Source organism: Rattus rattus, chromosome 3 (assembly GCF_011064425.1).
Source record: "Rattus rattus isolate New Zealand chromosome 3, Rrattus_CSIRO_v1, whole genome shotgun sequence".
Lineage (NCBI taxonomy): Eukaryota > Metazoa > Chordata > Mammalia > Rodentia > Muridae > Rattus > Rattus rattus.
Genome location: NC_046156.1, coordinates 14310616 through 14333941, shown reverse-complemented (window position 1 = coordinate 14333941; position 23326 = coordinate 14310616). Strand labels below are relative to the sequence as shown.

Sequence of the window (23326 nt, the reverse complement as noted above, 5' to 3'; positions counted from 1 at the left end):
AAATCAAGTGACCATAGGTGTGTGGGTTCATTTCTGGGTCTTCAATTTCTGTTCCATTGGTCTATCTGTCTGCTTTTGGTGTTTTCTGTAGTTCTTGTAAAACTACACTTCTACCACCAGCAGAGGAGAGAGTAGGACAGTTCCTTCTGATGTCTTCTACCCTCTCCATTCCTTTTCTCCAGCCTCTCTCACCTTGTCAGCCCTGCTGAGACCTCTGCTGAAACCCCTAGATCATGTTCTGCACAGCACACGTCTCTTCACCCCGTGCCTCTCTGGTGACCACTGTGTTCTATTTGGGTGTCCCACCTACCCTTGACACATTTAGTTTTATTCGATTTAACCCATTACGGTGTGGGATCCCGTGGGAAGCCGATCTCGTTATCTTTTCTGGATCTGTTCTTCCTCTTACCCCCTTGACAGGGCAACAATAGTTTTTTCAAATGCTCGCCTCAAATCACGGTGTCAACTCTCCATTATTGTAACAGATACCTGAGAAAACGGGGCTTATATTGGCTCAAAGCTTTGGGAATTCAGGCGAGTAATCGATTGGTCTCATTGCGTTTGATACTGTGATGATGCATATCTTGGTAGGGACACATTGCAGAGCCAAGTTACTCACCATTTAGTGGGTAGGAGAGAGAGGGAGGGAGGGAGCGGGAGAGAGGGAGGGAGAGGAAGAGGAAGAGGGAGAGGGAGAGGAAAGAGAAGGGGGAATACGATGTTTATCCATTTTTACTTTCAGAACATGGCTATAGAAATGACTTTTAGGCCCTACCTCTTAGAAGTTCCTCCAAGGACTCCATCTCTGAGAACCACACCTTTAACACATGAACATCTGAGGGACACTTAAAATTCAAAGTGCAGCAGTTAGCTAAAAACATTTTTTTTTTGAAAACACAAAAGACAGAGCAAACTGTGAGGACAGAGCAGAAGTCATTTATCTTTCCTCTGCTCATTAGAGTCCCTGAGACAGAAAATATAGCGCGGGTTAAACTGGAAAAGCGTTCGGAGTCTTTCCCAGTTGACGGAAGCCCACTTTTGCTACCCTCTGACAAGTGGAACATGGGTTCGCTGGGCTGTGCTCTCCCTCACCCAAAGTTGTCGTGTTGACCATGCTAATCCAAGAGAGGCCTTTGATTGTTACCATCCGAGGATACTATACCTTTGACAGTTTTATAACGAGTCAGTCTTAAAACTCGTCGTGAATGGAAGTGTGGCCTCCAGGGATGTCTGGGTCAGGATTTGGACTCAGAGGTAGAATACTTACCCAGCTCCCATGAGTCTCTGGGTTCTGTCAGCATCACCTCTGAGATGTCTCACTCACAGACAAGCTGGTTCATGCTGCGGGCTATCTAGATGATAGTTTTCTTGATGCTTATGACCTGGTTCTTGAGATCACGGAAGATTCAGGCTGGGAGATGTACTTGAGACTTAACTTCTAACCAGCTTTAGTTGGGGCGCGATTTTGTCTACCTTCTGGGTCACCACTTTAAGATGTCCTTACTTTCACCTATTGACCTGGGAATATAACTTAATTGTAGGGCGTTTGTTGTCTTGAAGATGCTTTATAGAAATCTTGACTGAATTATTTCTGATCGTTTTTCTACATCTAAGTCAAATGTTAGCTACTTCACTGGAAAGGAAGGAGACAATGATTTTTTTTCCTAAGTCGAGATTTCATAAATTACTGTTAGTTTCTGGTAAGACTATAAGTATTTTTAGATATTGATTTTTGTTGTTTTTATGCATGCCTGTGTGTATGTTTTTTATATGTGTGTGTGTGTTTGTGTGTATGTGTGTGTGTGTGTGTTTGTGTGTGTGTGTGTGTGTGTGTGTGTTTGTGTGTGTGTGTGTGTGTGTGTGTGTGTATGTGTGTGTGTGTGTGTGTGTGTGTGTGTGTATGTGTGTGTGTATGTGTGTGTTTGTGTGTGTGTATGTGTGTGTGTGATGTGTGTGAGGGTGTGTTCCTGCTACAGCACCCATGTGGGGGTCAGAGGACAACCTCTGGCATTCTTCTACTTTGTTTGAGGCAGTTTCCCTTGTTGACAACTGTGCTCTACATCCTAGGCTAGCTACCCCAGGAGCTTCCAGTAGATTCTACTGACTCTGCCTCCCGCCCCCTCCTCTCACCACAGGAGGGCTGGGATTGCAGATATGCCCTACTCTGTCTGGCTTTTACATGAGCAACTAGAATCTAACCTTGGGTTGTCGAGCCTATGCAAGTAGTGTTTTTACCTGCTGAGCCATCTCCCCAGCCCCATAAAATATTTTTAACCATAGCACTTTTTGTAAACAGCTGCTATTCAGGTCACTCAAGGCATAGTCGAGCTTGTAAAATGGATGCTGTGTAGCTGTCTCTGCAGCTCCTTTCTTTTCCTAGGGGAGAATTCACACAGTCACTGTCTCATCTTGACATCTTGAACCGGATTCCCTTTGAGCGTCTTCTTCCACCAAGCTGTATTTTCTTTTATGGCTCTATCTCAGATCTCATGAATTTGAAGTCTACTCAACCTCTCCTTTCTATCAATCCCCACGCCCCCCTCATTTTTTCCCTTGGGGTATCCAGGCACCATTTAGCTCCTGGGTTGGACGGGAGGGAGTGGGGGGTGTGGGTTAGGCAGAATCTCAGGGTTAGGCATGAGTGCTAACCTGGCCACTAGACTATGTGATTACCTCTAGGGTGGCAGAGACAGGACATGCAGAACAGAGCAGGGAGGAAGCAGTCCTACTCCTGCAGGTCTCCAGATGAGGTTTGGACATGTTTTAACCTTACTCTTGCTCCAGACCAGGTCCTCTGCTCTCACAGTCTTCTAACCCCACAACCATTGAGACGCCCCTGTAGCTGAGGACGCTATTATCTTTATTTAACCCAAAGGGTCTTTGTTTTCACGAGTCAGATTCAGAGTTGGGATTTTTGTCTAGCTAGTACATCTATTCCTTGGGAGTTGGTTGGTTGTTGATTGAATTGCCAGTGTATTAAGCCGAAAGTCAATCAAGAATTCTTTTAGCTGAGTAACAACTTTAACAAATGTCTATATAACATAAACTCTTCATTTTATCTCATCTCGCCAACTTCTTTCCACTGCTTCCTATGAAAACTTATTTTTCTACCCCATGCTACAATGGTCAGGTTTGTGTCTGCCTTACTCCATGCTGTATGTTGGTATGTAAGGCGTTCATATTTGGGACGCGATGAGTGTATACTCCATGTCCCAATTGTTATTTCTGTTGGAAAGGTTTGGTACCAAACCCACTCTGTCACTGCTGCTTCTACCTGTGGGCAGATGGGGTCTGAAGAGGAGCAAGGGTTCCGTTGGGCCAGTGAGTTTTATGTCAACTTGCACAAGCTGGAGTCACAGGAGAGTAGGATGCCTCAGTCGACAGAAGGCTTTCCTAAGATTGGGCTATGGCAAGCCCATAGAATATTTTCTTAATTAGTGGTTGTTATGGGAGGGTCTAGTCCACTATGGGCGGGCCCACCCCTAGGCTGCTGGTCTTGGTGCTATAAAAAAAATCAGATTGAGCAAGCCATGATGAGAAAGCCAGTAAGAAGCACCCTCCATGGCCTCTGCATCAGCTCCTGCCTTCAGGTTCCCGCTTTGAGTTCCTGTCCTGACTTATGTCCGTGACAGACTATGGTGCAGAAATGTAAGCTAAAAAAACCCTTTTCCTCTCCAACTTGCATTTTGCTCACCCTGTTTCATCATAGTAATAGTATCTTTAATTAGGATGGACTTACTTAGGTTTCCCTTTTAGTGAAAAAATATAGGGGAATGTCACAGAACATATATGACCAAGGAGAGTTGCTGGGCTCCACAAGGAACTTAGCTGATGCCCGAGGGGGGGAGGAGCTGAGCATTTGCTCAATGCTCTCAGGCTTCTTGTAGTGTGTCTACACTGTCCTCCGAACACTAAAGTCCAGCATTCTTTACATTAGTAAAAACAACCACCTTAAGCTCTCAACACACACACACACACACACACACACACACACACACACACACACACACACACATTTACTAACTTTTGGGAGCTGGGACTCTGCTTCCACTGTGGCTTCCAGGAACTGAGTTCATGTTGCTAAGTTTACTAGACAGGGACTTTTACCCAGTGAGCCGTTGTGCTTGCTCTTATTCCAATATTTAAATCATAGTTTAGGTCTTAAATTTAATTCATTATAATGTCCTATATTCTCCCCTTTCTTCCAAAGAGAAGTTAGTGAAAACATTTGTGGCACCAATGAGGTATCTCAGACTCCTTCTAATGATGTCATTCCTTAAAGACACCTCCCAGATCTTCAGAGGGATGTGCTTGAGAAAGTATGACTTGCTCCTTGTATAGCATTGTGATTGCCTTTAAACTCCACCACACAAATTACCAACACAAAGAAACATAGACACAACTCCTCCCCCCAGTCTTGAGACCAATAGGGTTGCTCCTTTTCTCCCTTTCTTTTCTTTTGTATGGGAGGGTAAATATTTCCATCTCTCTCTCATCAGAAACCATGTCATTGGCTCCGAGGATGGGAGAGTGAGCGAGCAAGAGAGCTTTAGCACTTGGGAAGCAGGGCCATGCCCCTCATATGGGCAGGATAATAAAGCTCACTCTGGTGGCCTCAGCACAGTAGAGCTTGTCCCAAGGACAGGATTGCAGGAAAGGTGGCCCAGCCCCTTGTCTGAGCAAAGCTGGAGAGCTGGCCCTGGTGGCCTGCATATGGGAGAGCTATAAGGATGACCAACTCAGCTTCACCCATGGCCAGATCCAGAGCTCTGAGGTGTCCCACCCCAACATATATGAACTATGAACTTCTGGAGTTTGTGAAGGGGCTGGCCCTGCAGATCCAAAGCTGTAGGATCTCCATGACACAGGGCAACAACAGGATATTAGGGAAGTGTCCCGGTGAGGATCTAGTATTGATAGTGTAACAGAAGTCAGAGGCTTCAATCCAGACCATAGACCCATTGCAATTGACATTTGCAAGTAAAACTGTTTGGGCAAAAGGGTGTACTGTGTGACACACCGTGACATATAGCAGCTTTTATGGTGAGATGGTATGTGTTTGTTTTCTTTTCTTTTTAGGGGTAGGTTGCAAAGGTGGAGGGTGGGTATGAAGACACAGGAGATGAGTGGGATTGGGGTGCATGATGTGAAATTCACGAAGAATTAATAAAAAGTTTTAGAAGAGGAAGAAGAGAAAGAGGAAGAGGAGGAGGAGAAGGAAGAAGAAGAAGAAGGAGGAGGAGTAGGAGGAGGAAGAGGAGGAGTAGGAGGAGGAGGAGGAGGAGAAGAAGGAGAAGGAGAAGGAGAAGGAGAAGGAGAGGAAGAAGAAGAAGAAGGAGGAGGAGGAGGAGGAGGAGGAGAGGGAGGAGAAGGAGAAGGAGAAGGAGAAGGAGAAGGAGAAGGAGAAGGAGAAGGAGAAGGAGAAGGAGAAGGAGAAGAAGAAGAAGAAGAAGAAGAAGAAGAAGAAGAAGAAGAAGAAGAAGAAGAAGAAGAAGAAGAAGAAGAAGAAGAAGAAGAAGAAGAAGAAGAAGAAGTTGTCATGCCCTTCAGGCGTGTGTCTGTAGTGGGCCAGCACGTTCCTTTTCTTTTCCTGCTTCTACACTCTTGTTTCTGTATAATCTGACTTTATTCTGCCTTCCTACTTTTTTTTTTTTATCTCTTTTTGTGAGCATGGGATATATTGGGAGACAGTTAAGCCTAGCGTACAGTTTTAGCTCAAGAGAATCCTTCCAGTTGAGCGTTCTTTACATTTGGTTATCTTTTGCTGTGTTACTGGGTCAGTTTTGACCCTCTCCACCTGGACTCATTGTCACCTTCCCATTAGCAATCCATTTCACAGAGATTATTTATACTAGGGTGTTTCCTGCAAAACCAAAGCATTGTTCCCAAGCAGGCAGACAGCATCCTAAATACCTGTCTCTTGTACTTGATTTTGACACAGAAACAAGTAACATTTTGCAACCTGTTAGGCCCTACCAACTTTGGTCCTTGTTGAGGTCTCAAGATAGTTTCAATCCTATATTTAGCCACTTCCTTTATTATCTTCTGGAATCTCAGTTTGGAGCATAGCTTCAGAGGCCAAATAGACCTCTGTTATACGAGGCGAGTGTTTGAAGTTCTGGAAGCCTCTGTTGACTTACTATTAAAATGGGGAGAGTGAAACTTATTGCTGAGAAGAATTGCTATGAAGATGAAGTCAGAGAGTGGATCGTGAATGTGGGCTGCCTGCTTCGCAGTCACTAAGCGCAGGACCCCTGTCTGATGACTTCTGCTTAACTCTAAGCTTTTGAACTTGCAACCCACATCCCACAGTCCATTAAGCAACCAAGTCTCTGTCCTTCTGCATATCATGCATTTCCTGGTGATAACTCCAGAAAGAGAAACTAAGATTCTGACACGTTTGGGTCTTCACTTACATCTATTTCCGTTGAATTCATGTGTTTGTACTTACAGTGTTTTCACACTCTTTCTTTACCTATTTTTTTTTCCTAAACATCATTCATAAAACTTCTTTGTGTCATCTTTTATTGGGCAGAGGTCCAATACAAGTGGCACTGGCATTTCACCCCCTGCACTTCACTGCAGTGGAGGGAGGGGTGGAACTCTGGGCCTTGCACCTGCTGTACAAATGTCTACCACTGAGATACATCTTCAGCCATTTTGCGCCCTTTATCAGGTGAGTTCTCAGCAAGTTGCCCAAGCTAGCCTTGAACTCACTTTGTATCTTAAGCTGGCCTTGAACTCACTTTGTATCTTAAGCTGGCCTTGAACTCACTTTGTATCTTAAGCTGGCCTTGAACTCACTTTGTATCTTAAGCTGGCCTTGAACTCACTTTGTATCTTAAGCTAGCCTTGAACTCACTTTGTATCTTAAGCTGGCCTTGAACTTGTGATCAACCTTTCTGCCTCAGTTTCCTGAATAGCTGGGATTATAAGCATGGCTTCCTCTAGTGTTCTGTTAGCTACAATGCCAACCACTGTGCATGACTCTGAGCGTTTGAACTTGGAACCCACATCCCAACAGTCTATTAAGCAACCAAGTCTTGTGATTTCTTGACTCATATCATGCTTGGATATGATCTCCCTGTTATAGATTAAAAAAAGTTTTTAAAATTTCACAGAGAAGTCAAGTGAGTGGCTCAAGAATAGACTAGCAGTAAAGAATGCCTGCAAAGGTGATAAGGCTAAACTATAAACCAGTGTGGGGAGGAACGTTATGGGTACCATGACATATGGCCAAATAGTGTGCAAGAGAGGGAGAAAGGGAAGGGGCACTTTTATTTTCTTCAAACGGAACGGTCAGGGTTGCTTTGGGATAGGTGAAATTTAATCCACAAGATAGACCACTGGTGGAAGAAAATATTTTATTCTATTTCCCCCATGCTGTTTACATCCCATGATTTGGATTTCTAATTTGATAAATACAAATGACTCAGATTTCTCCTGATGTGAACGCAGAATGGTAAATGTGGACTCATAGTTTTTTATTGGATGAGATGTTAGGACACTCAGAAACCTTTAACATATGGAGAATAGATCCAAGGCAAGATGTCCTAGAGCCAGTGTCTTTAAGGGCAGTGGGTGTGACCTTTCCCCCAAGCTTAGTTACAGGAGGCATAATGGGAAACTAATCTATCAAATGACTGGTAAATGTACCGATTCTTCGTACAGATGAATCCTCCACTTCTCAAGGCTTGATGTGGGCTCCGATTTAGGTCTCCAATACAGGTCCAGCGAGCCTGAGAGTCCTTTGTGGAAACACACCATTTGGAATGGTCGTGATGAGAAGGGAAGTCGGACTGGAGAGGTCCCCGAATGGCCTTGATGTTGTAGACATGGTAAGGCAGGGAACAGTTTGAAGGAAGCTCGTGGTTCTTTCGCTGCCAGGATTCTACCAGCAAATGCACCTTCAGCTTTTGAGCTATCCAGGCTGCAAAGATGTCTAGGGATCAGGAGGAGATGAATAATAAATGAGGTCAACCAGATTAATCAATGAAAAGTCCCCAGGGGGTAGAAAGCTCCCGTCACCCTGGTCCTATGCACTTGGTAATAGTAGCAACATGACCACATTCTAACACAGTGGATGGAGAAACATTTCCTAAAGCAATGTTCAAACAAAAGTTATTATTGTCACATCATAAAGATGTTGGATGCCTTCTCTTCCACACAAAGAAAGCAGTATATGTTTTAGCTATGAAAAGACTTCTGGAAATAATAAGGGTAGAGAATTAGAAGCATTTTCAAGGGTATTTGTGAAGGGTATTGTGATTGGATTTTCTTGAAGTCAGTGGTGGGGGCATTTTAGGAAAATGTTAGTCGGGAATGAAAGGAGACGAATTTATGGTCATAAATGTCAATTGAGAGATACTGTCTAGGATGGATTGGGAAGGGCGGATTTCAGAGGAGGAAGGAAAGATGAGATGTTCACAGCTGTGGTAAGGACACTGGTGTGGACTGTGGTGACTATAGAGAGTTGGCGAGCATGTGGTGAATGTGACCTGAACCTGGATGGATTGGGTGGTGTGGAAGGGTGGGGAATGGAGTGTGGGATGTCTTGGGGACTGTATAGAATGTGAAGGAAGGAGTGGGTACCTGGGGGAGATGGGGAGACCAATTTGGCACATTGCATCTGGTGTAACTACCGTCTCCGTGTGAAAACAGTCCATTCCCTACTGCGTACACCTGTTAGTGTCCAAGTCTGGGGTGCAGATCCAGCCTTGGAAACCACGAAACTCAGAGGTCAGCAAAAAGCATAGCACTCTCATCTCTCAGGGAGGAAGGTCTGGTACAAGGGACTTCAATAAACCAGAGAGGAGACCAAGAGGCTTTGTTCCCCAAATCAGGGAAGGAGAACGTCCCAGGAAGGGAAGGTGTTCATCAGCACAGCAGCTGGCAATGCCCTTTTCTATCCCATTAGCTCCTGGATCTCCAGGCTCTGACGTCGGCTGTAGGTGTTCAGTAAACTCCCTGTACTGTATACAGGAAAGAAGAAAGCACAAAGCATGTCCCACCACAAGGTTATGTAAGACAAGCGCTCCTGCCTGGAGACTGTTTATGGGCAGGAGCAGGACTCAGAGCGAAGAGGGTCAAGCTGCCGAAACCTCTGAGATTGCTAAAAGAAGTTTGGGTGGAAAAAGGAAAACCAGAGAGTTGGCAGTTTGGAGTCAAAATTATCAAGGTATTTTGACGACAGAATGGGGTAGAGTTGGTGTAAGGAAGTTGTTGGAATGCTGGAATGTACAAATCCAGGTACAAAAGCATAAGGAGAAGTGTGAGGGGTGTGACACTGAAGTGATAGGTCCCTTGTGATCCTTGTTCTCACAGAGAGATGGGGGGAGGGAGGGGAAGAAAGGAGGGAGAGGGAGAGGGAGAGGGAGACAGAGAGGGGGGAGGGGGAGGCAGAGGGAGAGGGGAGAGGGGGAGGGAGAGGAGAGGGGGAGAGGAGGGAGAGGGAGAGGGAGAGGGGAGAGGGAGAGGGAAGGAGAGGGAGAGAGTTGGATAAGGGGTTTGAGGATGAGGAAGGCTCATGAAAACTGTCTAGGGAATGTTAGTGCATTGTCAGAAATAGCTGTGGCTTCATGGCCAGCAGAATCTGAAACTGAGCTTCCATTTTGATAAACGTGTCCGAAATGTGCTGCAGTCGAACTGGCGACTGCTACCATTCACACGAGCAGAGAAACGCACCAGTTGGTACCTGAGCCGTCTCTTCCTTCCCCCACCTCTAGCTTCCCCTCTTTCCCACATCTCTATGCCGTACAACCAGAGTGTCTTCTCCAAGCGATCCACAACGATCCCTTCCGACACTATCTTTGGTGATAGCCGTTCATACCATCAGTATAAAAAGTTGATTTCGCAAAATGGAGGAAGTTCAGACCCTGGGCTGACTGAAGTATAGTGAGGCGCCGGCTAGGGATCTTTGAGGCACTGGACTTGGCACACATCTGAGGCATGTGGATGAGTTCCCAGCGAAAGATGTTTGGGATGAAACAGCTGTAGATGTTTGGCTGGAAGATCAAGAGCTGAGAATCTAAACCAAGAGACAAAAAGGAAGAGTTGAGAACTTAAGCATAAATGGAAATGCTTCCTGAATTATGAATTTTTATGAAGATTAAAATGTCTTTTTTTAAAAAAGCAACAGCCTTCGAATGCCTTGTGGTTAATGTAATTGAAGCCTTCTGAGCTCTCCCTATATATTTTCATGATATACGTAGTTTTTATTCTTTTCGGGGGAGGGAATGTATAATGCTTGTGTGTGTGTATGTATGTATGTATATGTATACATGTATGTATATGTGTGTATGTATGTGTATTATATATGTATGTATATGTGTGTATGTATGTGTATTATATATGTATGTATGTGTGTATGTGTATTATGTATGTATATATGTGTATGTATGTGTATTATGTATGTGTGTGTATGTATGTGCATTATGTATGTGTATGTATGTATGTGTATTATGTATGTATATGTGTGTATGTATGTGTGTATGTGTGTATGTATGTATGTATGTATGTATGATGATGTTGGTCCATGTGCCTGCCATGTGTGGAGGTCAGAGGTCAACCTCAGGTGTCAGCCCTTGTCTTCTGCTTTATTTAACACATGGTCCCTCTGCTGTTTGCCACTGCATACCTGAGGCTGGTTGGCCCGTGAGCTACTGTTTCCACCCTCTCTTCTTGAGGTGGGAGCGTGCGATGCCGGATTCAATGGTACTATGTTTGACTTTATGTGGAGTCTGGGGATTTGAACTTAGGTCCTGGCAAACAGTTTGTTCAAGCCTTCTCCCCAGGCTGAGTTTTATGTTTTCCTCGTGGAATCCTCGCAATAACATTATTAGGTAAATTCTGTTACTGCTGACAGCCTCATTTCTGACATGAATTAGCTGAGACTCGGGGCCACGTGCCTTTGACTATAAAGCTTGTAGAAGCTGAGTTAAAATTGATTCTTAGGTAGCAGTCTTGCCTTGGAGGCTCTTGTTTTCTTTCCTCTATGTACATACGCAGGAGGAGAGAACTCCTTTGCCAATTATTCAGCTTGAAGAGTAATAAACTCATTGTAAATCTCATTTCTGTACTGCTCGGCCACTCTCATGAGTAGAAACCCAAGGAGTTAAATGAGGGATGAGACAGCTCTTCTTGGTTGTCAACTTGACTACATCCGGAGTTGAAAACTGGGACGGATTTTTCTTGAGTCATTTGGGGTGGGAACGCCTACCTTTAATTTAAATCTTTTGAGGTGGGAAGATCTACCTTCAATCTGGGCTGCACCTTCTGGAGGCAGCATACATGAAGGACATGAGAGAAAGAAGCTTGTCCTCTTTGGCTGCCTGCCGTCTGCACTCCTGATGTCAAGTTCAGTCATTCACTGAAATTAGAGCTTAATTCTTCAGATTCAGCCACATACAGTAGTCGAGCTGAGGCTCAAGGTCTGAATAACTATTGGATTCTTGAGCTTTTAGTCGGTAGACAGTCATATACATACACATACATGTATGTGTTTTAATAAATCATGTATGTTTATAAATTATATAATATACTTATGAATCATATATATGTTTACATATAATTTATGTATATTTTATAAATCATATATATAATAAATCAATTTTTTAAATTAGTTCTATTCCTCTAGAGAACCAACTAATACAAGGACTTAAAATTAAAATTGGGTGAGAAACATTTTCTAAGCTTCCTATACCTGGAGGTCAAAACCCTACACCTTGTGTTACACTCCATACTTTGCCAAATATAAGTATTTCGGTCTATTTGAGTGTGAGATTTCAGAAGTTTATATAGTGCTGAGGTGTGATGTTGGTGGTGGGGAGGCAACATTTCGTCTGAAGAAATTTAAAAAAACAACGAACATTTAACTTCCATTTGTAAATAATGGTTTGTCTCTTACTCCCCCTCCCCAACGCTGTTTCTAGTTCCTCATGAGAAGTACAGAGATCTCTGGTGGAGAGTAGTCTTATGTTTCTCAACGGATCAGAGGGAAAGCCAACACCCAAGTTTGTCACTGTCCAGGACTCAAGCAATCTCTCTCTCTCTCTCTTTTTTTTTTTTTCCCGGAGCTGGGGACTGAACCCAGGGCCTTGCGCTTGCTAGGCAAGCGCTCTACCACTGAGCTAAATCCCCAACCCCTCAAGCAGTATCTCTCTTCTCCATTTTTTTGTTCCTCACCTGGCCGTGAATTAATAAAGTATTATCCTGGTCAAGTTCAACAATGTCCTTTACAGACTGGGAACTGGGGCTAGCTAGGTAAGGGCTCCTGCCCAAGGTTTCACCATAGCACACACTGACTGTATAAGACGTCTATAAATAGACTTACAGATGAAGGGGCACACTCACTTACATGACCCCTGCTTCCCTCTCCATGCATGCGCAAGCTCCTCCCTGTCTCACCCGGGGGTGGGGGCTTCCTCCTCTGCACATGCGCAAGCTCCTCCCTGTCTCACACAGGGGGCTTCCCCCTTCGTCCACGCGCAAGCTCCTCCCTATCTCACATAGGGGGCTTCCCCCTCCACGCAGGGTCTCTGCTCATGCCATCCCGTCCTACCTATTGTCTCATACTGGCTGTATTTGAGAGTGATGCAGAGGCCACTTTGTGCATATTGCCTCCCCGAGCTTGGGTATTCATAGCCTTTTTCCGGAACTGGGGGAAACTTGGGAATAGAATGAATCAGCCAGAACCCCTGCACTCTGTTCCATACCAGCAGACCTGCCAGAGAAAGACATTTGATTTGGATAAATAAAAAACAAAAACAACAAACAGATCTCCTTCTCAAAATACAGTTCAAAGCTGTAATTCTGAAGCCTACTTACGCATACGCTAGCCTGATGTTTCCTTAGGCCCTTGAGAATTATTATGCTTACTTTTCAAGGATTTCAATGGCAACCCAGTCACACATCATGGTGTCCCCCTGCTAAAACGGGGAGCCAGGGCAGACACTTTGTGAAAAGCTAAGGGTAATTCTATGTTGAAACTAGTTCAGCAGATTCGCCAGATTGGAATTTGTTCTTGTTAGACATGTGGTCACCTGGCGAGCTTTCGCTAGAGTCCGCAGTGCTAAGTTACTGTCAAAGGGTAACGAAAGCCAGTTAGAAGAGGCGACATCAAGAGAGGATGCTGAGGGAACTTTGTTTTAAGAGACAGCTGGTCACTCACTGGAGAAGGGTAACCCAGTTTCTACAGATCTGATTTAAAAGAGACAAAGGGAGGAAAACAGGTAGGTACACAAAAGCATCCTTGTTGAACATGTTTTTAAAAATAAATCTCTGGAGCCTACTAAAATGAAAGCCAGGAGGAGCAAGTAGACTGTCACCAGCTTGTAACGTGGCAGCAAGACCTTGGGTCCAGCACGTTCTGTGCTTATCAATGTATGGCGGGTTAACAAGACTTTCTTGTGCACATGTGAACGTGCCAGCAAAACCATTCAAATGCCAGTTGACTGTTGCCTTTCAGAGTCACCACGAACAGTAATAGTGGTGGAAATTGTGGGAGGGTCTGTCTCCTAAGAGGTCTCATGACCTTGGTGTTACCACCTCCTGGGTGTTAGGTACCTGTGGACCAAATCCTTGCTGCAACTAACAGGTTGGGGGAGGAAGGCTTCGGTAAATGCCCCGAGGTACCATACGGGCAGCAGCGAGGTCAGAAGCTTCCAGCGCTCACAATGTTCGACAGGCATTGCCCATGATTTGTTTTTGTGAGGTGTAAGGAGTAGACAAAGCCTCATACTGTAGCCTAGGCTGGCCTCATACTCATGGCAGTGCCCCTGCCTCAGCCTCTGCCATACTGGAGTTATTGGTGTTTGAACCATGCCTAGTTATACACTATATTTTTAATCAGATATTGCAAATTGACTGCCCTAGAGTCAAACGCACCTTGATGATATATTAGGCGTTCAGTGTATTGCTAGACATGAATTTATTCACTGACAAATGTTAAATTCAAAAATATTTCCTAAAAATACTGATTGCCATTATCTACTGAAAAATTGCACACAGTTCACGGTGACCAGTGCCCTTGTTGGACATTCTATGCGCTCTCTAGTCGCCTGCCAGTTCAGCGCATGTCGCGTGCTGACCTTTTGTGGCTTCCTTTGAAGGTGTTTGGGTTTGAAACTTTCTGGAGAATACTTATTGTCATAGAAGTTATTTGTGACGTGTTAAGTTGGAAAAGTTGGAAAAATAATAATGATAATAGGATTATAATCTACCGAGCATTGCCATTACAGATGTTTTTGGTTTAGCTACATTTTTACATTTTCTATAACACATACACTTATGCATAGTTTGCAAATGGAAAATAATAAATATTTCTATGCTAAGAATTACTGTGTGAAGTAATAATTTGTAACAAAGTATATATTAAATGACTATAAAGAAAAACTTTAAGTATATATGTATCAGAATACACACACACACACACACACACACATGGGTGTGTATGTATGTGCATATATGTATAGCTGATATTTGAACAACCAGGACTTGGATGCTTGCTTTAAAGCATATTTTTTTTAAACGTTAAGAAATAATGTTTCTGAAAAGGGTGTTGGTATGCCAAGTCATAATTATTTTGTAGTGTGTCATATAAAACTCACATCTCAGTAAATGCAAATAAACCATGAAAACAATAGCTGCCTTTTTAATGTTGAATATGAGGATATGAAAGACGATAGGTTTAAGAAAATGTTGACGCCCAATAGGAAAGAGACCGCAGACGCCGTCGATGTACCTTTGGCATGCCCGTAATTTCCGCTGTAATTCACAGATGCAGGGACAGCGTCATTGTATATCAGATAGGCTGTGTCATTCTGCAAGAGCACAGGAGGGTTAGAACAGTGTGGATCTTCCACTCCCCACGACTTTCACCCGTTCTCTCAGCTCCCCAGTCTGCAGTGCAGAACTTTCATGAACACACAGGAACACGAATTCCGGGGCACGCAAGACGGAGGGGGAGGAGAAGTCCATTTTCAACCATGAAGATTGTGTGTGTGTGTGTGCGTGTGTGTGCGTATCTGTGGTATGTGTGTGCATGTACGCTTGTGTGAGTGCGTGTAATCTAGAGACCAACCTGGGGTATTTTGCCTGCAGAGAACTAACCAAATGGAGTAGACTGACTTGCCAGCCAGTCTCAGGGATCCCCCTGATTCCTTCTCCTTAGCTCTGGGATTACAGGCATGGGCCGCAGGGGCGCAGACTCAGATCCTCCCATCTCAATGGCAAATGCTGACCAAGCTGTCTCCTCAACTCCTGAGCATAGTTTAGCCCATGTGACAGGAGCCTTATGCCGTGTGTGTATGTGAGGATGAACCTTCCATTGTTTCTTGGTTGTTTTGGAAGCAGGCTTCTGATCCAGCAACCAGCATATGATAAAGAGAGCTCAAAATATTTGTTCAGGAAATGGAGTTGGAATAGCCAGCCAAAGATTACACCTGGGTTTTTCCACTCATGTGTAGGCGCAGTGCGGAAGTGGGCTGTCTGGATCTGAGTTCCTCTGCCTGTGCCCTGCCTCCCTGCTTTGATTTAGTCAGGATTCCTTACTGCCTGCCCCCTTCCTCTCTCCTGTGAGAGCTGTTTTTTCAGCACCACCTCACCTTCTGACAGTGATATTTCCCTGCTTAGAAACAGGGGTGAAATTTAATGTGTGATACTGGCTTTCCGCTGGAAAGATTCTCCAAACACGTTGTGTACTCTCTAAGTCAGAGAAAAGCTGTTATTATTTTGATAGTGTCTCTTTGTCATTTTGGGGGAAACTCTTATGTCTGTTTTGGGTGGGAGGTCCATTCCATCCATGATGCAGTGACTTTTATTGAAACTGATGATGTCGATATTGAAAAAGGAAACCTCGAGACATAATAAAAGCAGCAAGGGCAAACTCATTTCTGTAAAACAACAACAACAACAACAACAACAACAACAAAAACCTATCCTTGAAGTTAATTATTTGAGGTAATCTAAAAACACTTAAAAATGCATAGTAGGGTTTTGACCTGTTTTGGCATTCCCAGGAGAATAAGCAGTTTTATTAGCTGGAGATTATATATATAATATATAACATATTATATATATATATATATATATATATATATATATATATATATATATATATATATATATAAAATCTCCAGCTATAGGCAATGCCTCCTTCTCCTGAGAATTCTGGCAGTTGCCCTGAGCTGGCGTTGACTGTGGTTGCAATAATAGCAGACAGCTGTGGAAAGGATGTCACTGATGAATAGAGTTGGCGGGATAGACTGGTGGCATGTGGCTGTCATTGCAGTAGTAAGCAGGTTAAGGTAGATCATGAGTTCAAGACTAGCCTAGGCTGACTGGCCTAGGCTACATGGGCAGGTCTTTTCTCATAGGACGTGTGTGTCTAGGTGCATTTGACTGACTATGAACACGGGAGGGCCAGAAGCCAATGTTGGGGGCGTGGTCATCCACTGCTTCTTCATCTTGTTATGAGATGGGTTCTCCCACTGAACCTGGAGCTCGCTGGCTCAGTCAATCCAGCTGCCATTATCCTAGACAATCTGTTTGTCTCAACCCCACAGCGCTGTTGTGGCAGGCATGGCACCCCACAGTTGGCTTTGGGGGGTCCTTATGCTGACACAGCAAGCACTTGACACACTGAGCCACCTCCCAGGACCCAGAGGTAATCCTTGAACCCGTAGGTCAAGCATATCTGGGTAATTGGATGTTGGACAGAGGGGCTATTCTTTGACCTTAGTCTAGCAGGACTAAGGCAAGAGTAAGTCGTTGCACAGTAATCTGAGTATTGAGGAGCATAGAGGGTCCTTATTTGTAACGGTAAAAGAATAAAAACAATTCAAGTGTAACCGGGCTGTTGGACTCAGTCACCTTGACATTTGTGATGCAAAAGGAGTTGGTCTTATCTTACGTCCCACTATCACTAAGTGATCAATACCAGGTCAGAGGTTAGAGACCTCTCTGGGGGCAGGTGGCTCTCTCTTCCAATCACACCACTGGAGTGTGCTCTCACGCAGTCACACCCACCTGCCATTTGCTCTGTTGCTTTCTTCTTTTCAGCCAGTCAGACGTGGAAGACCGTCCCTTTCCTGACCTTCTCCGTCAGGAACCAAGTGCCCAGAGCGCCGTGTGGGCCTGGATTTCCCCCCGACAGCTGGTGCTTTTACACTGTCCTCATGGTGCCTCCAGAGTTCCCTTTCTCTCTCACACTCTTGATTCCTCGCTTCCTTAGGTTTTAGGGTGAGGGTGGGCAAGGCTTTAGTCTATAACCTGGATGGGCCTGGAAGTCACATAGATCCTAGGCAGGCCTTGAACTCATCATGGTGATCCTCCTGCTTCAGTCACCCTCTCAGTGTTAGGATTATAGGTGCGAATCACACTTTGCACTTGTTTTTGATTTCTCTCCTAGGTCCTGGGCTGCTTTTGCACGTCCAGGCCATCACTGGGGTCTGCCAATCTGAGAATCAAATGCTTATCTACTCTAACTAAGGCCGATGACAACGGCCTGACAATGTTATCTTCTTATTTTTCTCTGTTCCGGGAGTCCCTGGGACAGAGATGAGAACAATGCAGGGGTTTGCTTTCTCGGTAATGGGTTCTGCTCCAGGCTGTCATCACTGACCTTGGAAACAGAATTGGTTCAGCCAGTTTTCGTTTTACACAGTAGCCTGGTTATTCAAAACACGGTTGTTGTGGAGATCAAATCACTTTGAAAAACACCCGAAACAGAGCTCGGCACATCTCATGTACTCAATCAGCCCAGAGAGTCATTTCAACCGTGGGATTTTGCTTCAAGCTTGCTCCTAATGGCAGGCGGATCAAACGAGCGTCTCCGCACACAGGGATGGCTCCCGAGTGAATGCTCAGGCAGACTTGTGCAGTAGCATTGGGAGCTCACGTAGTCTTGTGCCGAGCATTACAATATTTAACAGGCAAAAGCCGCAGCAGTGAACCTAGTACCTCATAGAGACCCCCAGCAAATGGCACGGCATAAGAACAGTCATTTCAGACATGTCTATACTGTCGGGGAAAGCATCCGTGGGATGGAGCTGTGCACCACACATATGGCTTGGTCTTTCTTGTCACCCTTTTGGGAAGCAGTCACTGTAAAAAGGCAGACCCTGGAATACTGCAGGGCTGGCCACCCTGAGGCAACAGGCCTTCCTATCCGGGCCTTCATTCAGTTTGTTACCTAACATCTAGGTCGCAGGCTTCGTCTCCCTTGGGTGAGCCAGGTTTGGGACCCTTTGCTGTCTGCCCACACTTCTGAAAATAGTTGATGAAAAGGAAAACCCAGAGGAACTCATCGGCACTCATCAACCCTCCGTCACTCATGGCATAATGCTCACAGACCCGCATTGCCCAGCATCACGAGAGGGCTCTTAACCCCATTCCCATTAGACGTTCACTGTGGGAGAGGTCGCATAGCTTGAAGACTTCCGCGATCAGTTCACACCTTACCCAGTGACGCTGTAGCACTTGAGGGGCCAAATTGTGAGATATTGTTTTGTTCTGTTTTGTCTTAACCACAGGTAGTTAGCGCATCAAGGACTAATATTTCCTGGACCTTCCTGTCTCCCTTTGTGCTGGTCCCCTCTGTGTCATTGGCTCGTCAGGGATAAGAGATGGACGCCATCTTGACCAAGTGTACAGGCTAGCCCAGTTCGGGTCTCTGCACACCCTTTCGGATGCCTTGCTGGGTTGCTTTTGATTGGTTCATGTGTTCGTTGGCACGGCACAGGGATTGGTCTTTGTTTTAATAGAGTGAGCCAACAATTGGACATCGGTGTGGGTTATGATGATGTGCTTCTCAAAGCCTTGGTCGGGTCGATTCGCTTGTCCTAGGCCAGTACTGAGTGAGTTTATCACAAGTTTCTGGGGTTAGGTAGGTTAGGTAGGTGTAATATATATATATATATATATATATATATATATATATATATATGATGTGTGTAAAACTATATATAGTCCAAACATGCTTTTTTGAGGAAGGTTTGGACTCTGTTTCCATACTTTCTATGGTTCCCACGAATGGCTGACTGTCACCCACCTTGGCCTTGTGTGCTTCATACAGCTGCTCCAGGGTCCTTCCCAGGGAGCTCCTGCTGCTGTTAATCAGGTGGTAGCTCTTGCTCCAGGTTCTCATTGTGGAGTCCAGGTACAGGTAATCCAGCCCCATCCCTGTACCTCCTCTGCTGGTCCTTCTGGGTAACTTATAAAAGGCAAACCTAACAGAGCAAAGAGTCATGACCTGCCAGCATTTACTTTTCTGACGACACTTCTGTTCAACGCGTCTGAAACAGTAGGGCTTCATGGGAGGCCTGTACGGAAGGGGAATGCTCAAGGCTTCTGCCTCTACCCCACCTCTTCCCTTTGCCTTTCTCCAGGGGGAACGAGCTTGGCATGGGTCATATGTTCCTTAACATTGGCTGGCCTAGGGGCTGGAGCTCCCTGGAAGGGGAACCCATGTGTCCTGAGAGTGTTTCTCTCTGTTGTCTGCCATCACCCCACTGGTCACAGGGAAGAGAAGGTCAGGGGCTAGGTCTTCACTGGGGAGCTGCTGGATTTGCTCTCACCATAGTGCTTAGTCTGGTTTCTTTGTGATTACTCAGTGGGCATGAGATCTGGGTGTGGGCTTAGACAGAGGTGGGTGCTTTTGTGAGGCTTGGTCCTCAGCAACACCCTTCAGCTATTTCCCAGGATGCTCTGGATTAAGGATTTGCTCCTTAAGTGTTTGAAGCAGGTCTTTTCTATCTGTATCTATTGTTTTCTGCCTGTCAGCTCCTTTGAATATCTCCTAGTGAGGACAAGTGGTTGGACCTATGTAGAGATCACCCAGTCCAGGCTTTCCTGTGTGCTCTAACCCCACTGTGGTCAAACTAATCTTTACTGAGCTGGCCTGTGTCCCGTAGAACATCTGATCCTTCACTTTTAAATGCCGATAATATCCCAGTGTTGTGACCCTCAAAACTGTCTCTAGACCTTGTCAAAAGTTTCCCAAGAGCAAATTCTCCCTAATTAAAAACTACTGGTCTATCCAAAGATATTATAAAAGCATGAAGATGTGTAATTCACCCCAAGAGCCCGGGTAAGCCAAACAGAATGCACACATCATTACAGTGCAATGGTCTGCCCGAGAACATCTCCCTCCTTGCTTGACTTACGGTTCTGTTCAAGTGTCCTGCCGTCTTACTCCCAAGGCCAGGTCCTCACATGTGGCAGGAACTGTGCTAACTCTGTCACAGCTCAGCGTCTTCTCTGATAAGCAGCTCTGCTTGTCTTTTTAACATGTACTGCTAAGTAATAGACCCATGCCATTGTGACAGAAGGGGGGCTACCAATCACAGTTGGACGCCCCTCCCAAGCAGAGCGTCTGAAGACTGTCACTGTGTCACAGTTACTCGGTGATGGTGATTCCACCATTCACTTTTCCTGGGTGCTCACCTATATACTCATAGACCTCTAGGTTCAGTTGGACACCCAGAAAAAAGGATGCCCGGAAGCTTCCAGCTCCGCACGTTTGAAACCAATTTTACAGTCTTTTGCACCAAACCAATTCATCCTATGCCGTTTTGGAACATATGCCCTCAAGAGCCTCCCACCCCAGCTGCCCATCCACCCTCTATCTTTCCAGACTGTTCTTTTCCCCCATTTTCACTGACACCTCTTAACTCGGGTCTTCCATTGTGATACGATGGACGTTCTTTAACTCTGTGGCCCCGGGCTGGGTCTCTCCCATCTGTCTTTTGCATTATTGGCATGCACATGGGATTGTATCACCACCTTGTTCTGAGTCCTCCAGCAGTTCCCTTTCAAACATCAGGTTCAAATCCCAAAGCATGGCCCACAAAGACCTTCATGACCTATGCCTCCCGCTGTGGTTTCATCCGCAGACACCTCGGCATAGGACTCCTCTCCAAATGCCAAACGTGACACGTTGCCCCTTGATTCTGAGCTAATCCTTTGATCCTCTGTTGGCTGGAGCTCCCATGGCATCTCCTCACTATCTTTAAGACAACTTCATAATCATTCTTAAAACTTAGCCCAAAGTTACTTCTTCAAGGACTCCTCCTGGGCTGTGTGTTCCCTAATGTCCTGTGTCTGTCCCACAGATCTGAGCTCCTCAACAGAAAGAATTATGTGCTGCTCGTAGCTCTGTCTTTAAACCTCAGGGCAGGGCCTGGTCAGAGCTCGTGAATGGTGAAAGGCTGAATTGATCTTTAGCTTGGACTTCACACTACGAGGTCGACCCCCATGGCAGACCTAAACACCAGAGCTGAAGAGCGGAAATGTGGCCCAAGTTCCAAGGAGGATCAGACCACAGTGACTTAGTGTGGTTCATCTCTTTGACACTGTGCTAGAGACCAGTCACCTCCTGCCCACCGCCTGGGCTGCCTCGTGAACGAAGGTTAACCCAACAATGCTGGGCACCATCAGGTCCTTCTTCTTGTCCCCATAGGGAGAAAGGCATAGCTCAGCTTTAGAAAAAGCCAGCCTTGTATCTCAGGAAAGATACGTGCGATGAAAGGAAATTGCCAAGGGACAGTCATCAGTCCCTTTCTGCCTCCCAGCCGTGTCCTCCCAAGAGCTCTGACTCAGGCTCCAGAGAGCCACGTGGCCCTTCCTCAGGGGTATCTCACATGCTCGGCAGCCTGCTCTGCCTGGGAATTGAACCCGTTCAAGCACGTTAAGTCTCTTTCCTTTTAGTCTGTCTGTCTGTCTGTCTGTCTATGTATGTATGTATGTATGTATGTATGTATGTATGTATGTATGCATCCATCATCTATCTATCTATCTATCTCATCTATCTATCATCCATCCATCATCCATATCCTATCTATCATGTATATGTATCATCTATCTATCTATCATCCATCCATCCATCCATCATCTATCCATCCATCCATCCATCCATCCATCTATCTATCTATCTATCTATCTATCTATCTATCTATCTATCTATCTATCTATGTATGTATGTATGTATATCTATGTATCTATCTATCTATGTATCTATCTATGTATCTATCTATGTATCTACCTATGTATCTATCTATGTATCTATATATCTATCTATGTATCTATGTATGTATGTATGTATATATGTATGTATGTATGTATCTATGAATCTATGTATCTATCTATGTATCTATGTATCTATCTATCTATGTATCTATCTATGTATCTATGTATCTATTTATGTATCTATGTATCTATGTATCTATCTATCTATCTATCTATCTATCTATCTATCTATCTATCTATCTATCTATCTATCTAACAGAGGATATCATATAAGCCAGGCTAGCCCAGAACTCATGTTGTTGAGGATGTCCTTGAACTCCAGGCCCTCCTGCTGAGATGACACGTGTGTGCCATCCCGCCCAGTTTATGTGGCACTGCGGACTAAGCCTAGAATTTCATGCGTGCTAGGCAAGCACCCTGCTGACCCAGCCATGTCGCCAGCCCTGGCCTCTTTCTTTTTAACGGGAGGATGCCAGGTGGAGGTCCTCCTTGGGGCCACCACAGACATACCCCGACTCTCTGTCTGCACACAACGATCGCCCCATTTCTTTGACCTACCAGTCCACGGCTTTACCATCTTCGTTTATGCATGAGATTATTGGTGTCCCCAGGACTCCGGACAGGGCAACGAAGAGCAAAGGAAGAGCTGCTTTTAGAGGCTGGGCTGTCATTTTCTGTCTGTGGCTTTCATTCCATGCCTCAGACTGTGGAGTCAGAGCGTCAAGTTTCTCTCAGGCCGCACCGGCTCCGCTGCGGGTTCTATCCACTCCTGCCGTTCACTGCTTGGGCACAAACAGAAGAGGCTGAGTCTCGTGTCATCTGATGCTTCTGTCACAGCATTCCAGTGTGACTCTGGGTGCCTTTGTGCTCAATTGTTGACTGGTTTGCAAAGTCATGGAAAAATCTGGAGGGAAAAGGGTATTTATCCAGCTACCTAAGTAGTTAACTCTTTGGAGAGAATTAGCAGTGTGTAGCACTGAGTAAAGGAATTCTTGGCATACTGATGTCGAGTGAGGCGTAGTCCGTGATTCTTTTCACTTCTAATCGACTATCTGAACGCGTAAATGCATGTAATTCATACATTAGCTAGAAATGACAGAACCTTTGCCCTCTTAGTAATTAGGATCTGTCACGTATAATAACCCCAGGCTTTAAGGGAATAACTTCTAAACACTACTCTGAAGGTTGCTTCCAACTAAGAGCAAATGCAGTTGCATTTCAGCAAAAATGTCGACATATCTTCCACACCGCCCTGGTTCTGACCTCTCAGCAAGGCACTTGGCTTTGAAAGGCCGTTTTGTCT

The 23326-nt window shown here is 45.0% G+C and overlaps 1 protein-coding gene across 2 annotated transcripts; it reads right to left on the bottom strand.

The window, feature by feature from the left end:
• Window positions 1-7350: 7350 nt before the first annotated feature.
• On the bottom strand, window positions 7351-22853 carry Dnase2b (deoxyribonuclease 2 beta). Of its 2 annotated transcripts, XM_032896603.1 has the most exons (7): window positions 22582-22697; window positions 19049-19226; window positions 17207-17209; window positions 14741-14819; window positions 12560-12721; window positions 9830-10027; window positions 7393-7942 (listed from the first exon to the last, which is right to left on the bottom strand). In XM_032896603.1, the coding sequence occupies exons 1-7, from the start codon at window positions 22692-22694 to the stop codon at window positions 7602-7604; spliced, it is 1074 nt and encodes a 357-aa protein (XP_032752494.1). In that variant the 5' UTR covers window positions 22695-22697; the 3' UTR covers window positions 7393-7601. The 2 variants fall into 2 exon arrangements, with proteins under 2 accessions (XP_032752493.1, XP_032752494.1); XM_032896602.1 differs by lacking the exon at window positions 17207-17209 and having other exon boundaries at window positions 7351-7942; window positions 22582-22853.
• Window positions 22854-23326: the final 473 nt, after the last annotated feature.